Source organism: Centroberyx affinis, unplaced genomic scaffold (assembly GCF_046629955.1).
Source record: "Centroberyx affinis isolate AG114_WGS23_722 - 3 ecotype Tasmania unplaced genomic scaffold, CSIRO-AGI_Caff_v1 ptg001437l_1, whole genome shotgun sequence".
NCBI lineage: Eukaryota > Metazoa > Chordata > Actinopteri > Beryciformes > Berycidae > Centroberyx > Centroberyx affinis.
The window spans coordinates 131,476-139,944 of record NW_027279911.1 but is presented as its reverse complement, the minus strand read 5'-3'; the positions used below and the strand labels follow the sequence as shown (position 1 = coordinate 139,944).

General features: G+C 38.8%; 1 protein-coding gene across 1 annotated transcript; it reads left to right on the top strand.

The window, feature by feature from the left end:
* Window positions 1-4,696: 4,696 nt before the first annotated feature.
* Window positions 4,697-5,668, top strand: LOC139650088 (olfactory receptor 1D2-like). The gene has a single exon (XM_071526643.1). The coding sequence runs from the start codon at window positions 4,709-4,711 to the stop codon at window positions 5,666-5,668; it is 960 nt and encodes a 319-aa protein (XP_071382744.1). The 5' UTR covers window positions 4,697-4,708.
* Window positions 5,669-8,469: the final 2,801 nt, after the last annotated feature.

Genomic DNA, 8,469 nt, shown 5'->3' with positions numbered 1-8,469 from the left:
TACATCACATTACATTAGGCATAATTATTCAATACATTTTGCCCAATCATTTAAGTCAAGTCAAGTCAAATTTATTTATAAAGCACATTTAAAAACAACTCACATTGACAAAGTACTGTACAAACCAGAGCAGGCAGTAAAATCAGAAAAAAAGACTAAAAACAAAAACACCCACATAAGCGCCAATACACACAGTGCATGGGTACAAATCGACAAATCACTGGCATAGGCACATATCAAACCACATCAGGAGGATCCAAACGCTAAAAAATAAAAGTATGTTTTGAGCCTGGACTTGAAGGAATCATTGGAGGGGGCAAATCTGATAGAGAGGGCGATGCTATTCCACAGTCTAGGGCAGTCATCCTCAAAGTCCGGACTCCGGTCCGGATCCGGACCGAACCACAACTGTCTCCGGACTCTGAGCAAATTATACTTTTCATATGTATTATTTGTATTATCTGCGAGACTTCGCCGCAACGCAACGAGTCAAAATTCTCCGCTTTCTCCACTGCAAGCGGCGCTCTGAATGTCCGACTGCTCCGCTGTCTGTGAGGACGTCTGCTCTGCTTTGGTTTGGTCCAATCACATTCAGCCTCCCGTCATCTCCATGACAGCGGTGAGTCGCGGACGCGACGTCATACTGTAGAGCCGCACTTTTTTTTTCAAACTTTATTTTTTACAAGAGAAGAGAACAAAGACCGGTGTAATCAAGTTGACAGCGCAGCTCGTTTCGTCAGCAGTTAGCTACTAGCCTAGATTTGGAACGTGAATCAATCTAAAATGGCGTGTTCAAAGGTGGCCAGCCTGCAGCAGTGAGTCTGCATTCTCAACAATGAACACGGTGAAGAACGAGTACCGCAGCCGACTCACCATGAACACTTGCATCAGTGTCTCTGCCTGGTCATCACACCTTTTGTGCCAAAGTTCAAAGTCTTGGCAGCAGACCAAAGGTGCCACTTCTCTCATTAAGCAACAGTGTTTGACACAATGTTCAATAGTTCTGGACTTATTTGGACTTTGATTCTTAGGATGGTTTGATTCACCTTTGGTGGCTGGGTGTGTGAACCGGGTTTGGGGGATGGGGGATAATGGGGAAATGGTGATTTGCAGCTTTAATTTAATTTAATTTTACATGTAATTTTATCTTTTATTTAATTTTATTTTATATATTTTATATAATTACATTTTATATTATATATATTTTATATTTAATTTTATATTATTAATTTAATAATTTCATTATAATTCGTTAAAAGCTTGACTGACCTTAATAAATGGACCTTTGTCTAATTGAAAATTTTCTTTGTGGACCTTTAAGATTTGTATTTGAGTACCCCTGGTCTAGGGGCTGCAACAGCAAAGGTGCGGTCACCCCTGAGCTTGAGTTTAGATCGCGGGACAGCCAGGAGCCCCAAGTCAGACGACCTGAGGGTCCTGGAGGTGGAATAAGAGTTCCACCTCCAGGGTTAAGAGTTCTGTGATATAAGAGGGAGCCTGCCCATTCAGGGCTTTAAAGACAAACAGGAGAACCTTGAAATCAATTCTGAACCACACTGGAAGCCAGTGGAGAGAGGCCAGAATAGGGCTGATATGGTCTCTCTTCCGGGTACCTGTCAGGACCCTGGCAGCGGCGTTCTGGACCAGTCGCAGGCGGGACAGGGACAACTGACTAATCCCAGTATACAGGGAATTGCAATAGTCTAAGCGGGAGGATACGAAGGCATGGATGACCTTCTCAACATCTTTGAATGAGAGAAAAGACTTGATTTTGGCAATAATGCGAAGCTGGAAGAAACTAGCTTTTACGACTGCATTGACCTGCTTGTCAAACTATCACACCAAGGTTTTTGACATAAGTTTTAAGTTTCATGTTATCTTATCTCATACTGTATATTTGTGGTTCAAATCTTGTTTTGCATGTTTGTATCTTGTCGCTTTTGAAAATATAGAATGCAGAAACCTGAAAACACCACGGCTGATCAAGAATTTAGTGTCTATAATGCATTTATGTTTTGCATAAAGGTGGGTTCAGAGCAACTATCAATGACTATTTAACAAGTAATTTGTTTCCAATTACACTATGCATTTGTAAAATAATCTAAAGCCATATTTACAGTGAGGTTCAGGTAAATTTAGCTCTTTGAAAGACTTATACAAGCAGACACTCATCAGAGTCATAGATTACATTAAGTGTACAATCTACAGTCCTGGCAATGGCTCAGAGGACTGGACTATGGCATGTATGCTTGTGAATTTCCTGAATTTCACCAAGGGGATTAATAAAGTGCTATTTTACCTTATCTTATCGTATCTGAATAACACATTATCTAATGTGAATATTTTTTGCCCAAGGATATTGATTCTGTACCTGGAACACACACAGGAAAATTGTAAAAAAAATTCAAAGTTAATATAATGGACATAACATTCTCAGATGACCATGTGGGTATCTTTTATCCCAGAGGCAGATTAAATATGTAACTGCAGTTAGGCGTCTGTTCCCTGCTTGGGTAGGATGTAGGCCTACTGCCTGTGTTTTTGTAATGTATGGTTATGTTCCCTTGATGTTTTTACCTCCGCCAGCGGAATTGGACGGGGTTTACGCCCCGTTCTGTCCGACTGTCTGTTAGCAGGATAAACCACCCAAAACAAACTTCTGAAAGCCCTGAACCTTCATGGTTTTTCAAAACATTACAATATGTAGCAGGTGCTGCAGGCTGTCCGTCAAACAACGGGGGCGGGGTAGTAAACAGGAACTAGTCATAGGTCAGAGGGGAAAGCATGTGTTTTCTGTTGTCTGTTCAAATTAAATGGCAGCACGCTTTGTTGCAAAAACGCTGCATCACGTTATGTTCTCTGTCACACCAAAGACTAATCTCGCACAGCTGCTGCTTGTAAACTCGCCGCACACACACGCCTTTCTTCCCCATCCACTTGTGTGAGAAACACCAGCAGACCTGTGGCTTTGCACTCAATCTGACAGTGAAAACAAAAGTGAACTGAAAGTGAATTGAAAATAAGTCATGATATAAGTCTGTGTGTCTGTTGAGCTTTTCACGTAAATCCAGTGTTTCCCCTACATATATTCTACTGTGGCTGGACACCATGGTAAAATCATGATATGCCATGCTAAAAATATTTTCAAAATAATTTTATTTATTTATAAATAGTCTCCCTTGGTAGACTAAGCTGCTGCGCACTGAGGATTGTTAGAACCAGTGTTGCTTGGCACCGCTGCTGGAAATGCGCCAGATAATCATTTTTTGCCGGGCCCATGGGACCGGCCTAGAAGAGTGAAATTAGCTAACTGACTGACTGACTGTCTACCCATTGTTGAAAGTTGCGCGAGAAGTGGCGTCAAGACCTACACAGTTATGGTGGTATATGTGATATCACGTTGTTTGCACTGTTAGTGTTTGCTCACATTATGACGTGCCTTTGCTGTCTCCTACGAAAAAAAATAAATTCAACAAGCACAGATCCTGTACAGACCCATGGCACGTGTGTTCAATTCAATTCAATGCACTGAAGCATTACAACACGGTCGTCGGTTAAATAATTCCACCAACGTCACATACCACAGGTAATGACGTCACCTAACGTTAAAGAACAGCAGAAGATGTAGATGTCTGTAAATTGACGCAGAAGAGTGTGGCTCAATGTGTGAGATCCAATATGGCATTATCAGCGTATGGAACTCAATGTGGCATTTAGCCCATAGGCGAGAGGCCATCTCTTATTCAAAGACACCCTCTAGAGGCCATCTCATGAAGTGACATCTCACTAAGCATTACCTGACTGACTGACTGCAAGACTTGATTTTGCCTTGTGATGCCCTCAGCTGTGCCGTGGGAAAAATACAAACCTAAAAAAATGTTGACTCAACATTAGGGACAACCCCCTACACTGATGTTCCACAGTTTTTATTGGCCACAATACAATAATGACACACACAGAAAACAAATCAAATTCATGATCTTCAAAAATACATTCATTTGATTGGGTAGGCCTGACATCAATCTGGATAGGCCTCGGACTACCTAAGTCTACCCGTGGCTTCGACCCTGATCTCAGGTTCATGAAACTGTGTAAATCTCCTGATGTGAAACGAGTTGGTAATGGGGCATGAAAGACATTATTAACTTTTGGTGAAAATCCAACGTGCGGAACTGGCATATATTGACAACTGCATAGCGTTGGCGGAGGTATGCATGTACTGAATGCTATCCAGTTGTGTATTGTAACTGCTTGCTGTGAATCAAATTGAGCCACTGGGCATAATAAAGATTTCTCTACTCTTGGTTTCTATAGTTTCTCTCATTCGTTTCAGTACCGTAATACCAAATGCTGAACTGCCATTGTTACTTTAGCTGTAATAAACAATATGTTGGAATATGTTTATTACTCAAGCCAACATATTGAGTAATGTTTTAGTTACTTCTATTCAATCTCTACCAGACCACTGACTGGTCTGTTTGAATTCCCAGCTTGTGTTGTTGTCGTCAGAGAGAGGATTTAAACAGAAGAACAAACACTCTGGAAGGGTTAGAGACACAGAAACAGGATGTTCACCATCCCTCCAGGAAGCTTTGTCAGATGTTTTTTTCTGAAGTGACACTGTGTGGGCTGGACATGCCCAAGATTTAAATTTAAAATGTTTTTGAACTACATTTTATAGGAACAAAATGTTGACAGCTTACGTATAATGGAAAATGTTTCTGTTGGAACATTGTTTACTCTTTCAGGGTTAAATCACACAGTGGAACACAGAGTCACACTCTTCTCTCTCACTTTACTGTGTTATTTAATAATTTGGATAGTAAATGTTATTCTCATTCTAACCATCATTGTGGACCGAAGCCTTCATGAACCCATGTATATCTTCTTGTGCAATTTGTGCATCAATGGACTTTATGGGACGGCGGGCTTTTATCCCAAATTCCTAATGGATCTACTGTCTCCTTCTCATGTCATCTCTTACGCTGGATGTCTGCTGCAGAGTTTTGTGATACACTCCTCTACTGGTGGTGACATATCAATTCTAGCTCTGATGGCCTATGACAGATATGTGGCTATATGTCGACCTCTGATGTACCACTCTGTTATGACTAAACGAAGAGTCTCTCTGTTGGTGTTTTTCTCATGGCTCTTACCACTTTATTGCATGTTCATTAACACAATAGCAATATCTCAGTACAAGTTATGTGGCTCACACATACATAAACTCTACTGTTCCAACTGGCTGATTGGTAAACTAGCTTGCTCAAACTCTATAGCAAGCAGTGCTATTGCATATTTTAACATGTTGTTTTATTTTGGCCACATTGTTTTTATTGTTTGGTCTTATATATATCTGATCAGAACATGTGTAAAATCCCAAAAGAACAGGGGGAAGTTTATGCAAACTTGTGTGCCACATTTAATCTCTTTATTCATTTATTCCATTGTTGTGCTTTTTGATGTAATGTATATGAGATTTGGTTCAAGAGATTTTTCTCAGAGTCTCCAGAACTTCATCGCAATAGAATTTCTCCTTATTCCTCCAGTTATGAATCCTCTAATATATGGGCTGAAATTGACCAAAATTCGAAACAGAATTTTTGGTTTTACTCAAGATAAAAGAAAAGATGGGCAGTGTCTAGACAAGGCAGATCAACGGAGATGAGAGCTCCAGCTCTTAACCTACTAATGTTAGAAAATAAATGCTTGCAAATCCTTAATTTCCTCAAACATGTTTTTCTAAAATTTATAATTGGAATGTATTTTGTTATATGCTAACAAGGGGTATAAGGACTACACTCTTTAATGAATACCTCTATGCCCTGCACAGTTATACACTGTATTCATATTTGTTTCAGTGTCTTCTGACACTTCTGTGACATGGATAGTATTCATTTATCAAAATGTATTTCTGATTTATGTTCGCTGATTTCGGAATTCATTATGCCCACGCCTTGCATCTGAGATTTCTAAAATTTTCTCATTTTTGTGTTTTAAAACCGCTTCAGCATTTGTCCATTGTTATTACAGACTGCAATGTCTACAGTTCATGTTGACTGGACATCTTATTATGCAACATATTCAAATAAAAAAATAGAACAATTGTTAACTCATTGCTCATTTGTACTACGCTTGAAAGTACATTATAAGATGAAAATTATTATTCCATAAATCAGTAATTCCATCCCAAAGCTATATTGTGCAGCTTCAGAAAATTTCTGGTTAGAGTTGTAGTGAGTTTTTTGTGTGATGATATATCTTTGAATTTTAGAATTTTTTACAAGCAAACAGATAATAAAATTAAACAAACCATATAAGTTCAGGTAGATGCTGTGTACTTCATATATAATTTCCACAAACGTAATAATATGGATTGCCTATACACGTTAAAATCAAATGCATTTGTTATTCCAAAATATTTTAAACCCACATAGTTGTTCATGGTTATTCATGTCAAAACTTCAGTTGAATAATCTGTGACTGATGACAATTAGAGGACATCTACTAGCATAATGTTAATTCATTTACAGTAGTTACACAATGTATTTCTCTTCATTCCTCCAATTATCGATCCCCTCATATATGGTTTCAAATTGACCAAAATTAGAAACAGAATTCTGAGTTTTATATATAGTTAAAGTTGGGAAGTATCTAGACAATGCTCATGAGTTGACCTGTGAGGAGAGCTCCAACTCTCACACATTTTTAACACAATGAACATACTTTGTTGAAGTTTGCACTTTCTGTGATTATTATTAATAAATAAATAAATAATTTCGTTTTTGTACTGGTACTTTATCATTATTATTATTATTATCATTATTATTATTATTGTTATCATCGTTTTTCTCTTTGGGCTCAATTTCCCGTGAGATGGTAAATGCTAGAGCCATGAAACTTTGCACCATGGTCTAGTATGGCTTCAATTAGACGCACAACAAATATGACTGCCATCGGCCTGATGGTGGCGCTTTAATTAAAGGTCAAAAATAAAAAGTTTAAAGTGCTGTATCTCCCACACCGTTTGTCCGATTTACATGAAACTTGGTACACATGTCCACCTAACTGTACTCTACAAATTTGTCATAAGGACCCTCAAGGTTTGCCTGGAAAATGTTTGCGATATTTTGAATTATTTGAAAAACAAATGTTTAACATCTCCTACACCGTTTGACCGATTACCACCAAAATCGGTTAGTAGCATCTATGGTCCCATGCTCTTTAAATTGTGTTCATAGATTGTTGATACCTACTATAGTTTTGAAGATATTAACTCTTAATTTTGTGAAGGAGGCGTGGCCTATAAGCTACATTGTGATAACTTTGTGATAGATTGTCCAATCATCATGAAATTTGGACAACATGTTCATAATGAATGAACATGTGTGTAAAGCCATTCAAATATTGACCAATAAGGGTGCCACAAAGGCCAGAAAACTGTATCTCCTAATCCAATTGGTGAAATTGCACAAAATTACACATGCACACATGTAGAACTGGCTGCATAGCGTTGGCGGAGGTATGCACTCTACTGAGTGCCATCTAGTTGTGTATTGTAACCAGTGTTGGGGGTAACAGTTACGTAATATAACGCGTTACGTAATATTATTACTTATCTGAGTTACAAAGTAGTGTAACGAGTTACTTTTTTAAATCAAGTAGTAATATTACAGTTACTTTTGTAAGCACTGTAATAATATTACTGGTTTCGATGATTCAAAGAGCAGCTGAAATATATCCTCTTGTCTTTTTTTTCAGCTACTGTAGGTCTGATGTAACCTCTTGTTTGCTGTCCCTGCGCACGCTCCATCGCCCGTTCTATAGTTCAATCTAGCACCCGTCATTTTTAAATGGTTTAAAATGTACCAAAAACTGAAAATCCACTTATGAGCTTTGTTTTATATATACTTCAAGTTGTTATTGATGAACCGGAACCGGAATATATATATGGTGACACTGACATCTTTGATTTTCCCCGGGTTTAATTGTCCTCCAGCGGTAAAAATGGCTTCGCCGGCTAAGCATCACGCTTTTAAAACCTTCTGGAAGTTGTCAGATTGTGCTGTGAGACAGAACCTGACCCGCCGTGTACTGTGGAAAGTTATGAAGACATTGTGAGTTGAAGTCCTTTGATCGAAATCGCTTGATCTTGTTCGATAAAACAAGACACAAGATCACCTTCACTAAACAGCGGCACCTACCTGGCTCTCACCGCCGCAGACGGACGGTGTTTTCTGGGAGGCAGTACGCCCAAGAGTCGGTAGGAGGACTGACCGGGTTGCGGCCACTTTTCTCCATATAAGTTTGGCAACTTTTTCCATATTTGCTTGGCAACTATTATTGTCTGATCTTATTACTGTGTGGGAGGTTGCAGTGCTGGAGGTTTTGTATGTATTTTGAAAGCTTATCGTTAGCCAAGATAGGAAGGATCTGTTTTGTTGTCATGCTGTGAATGTTGACACTGAC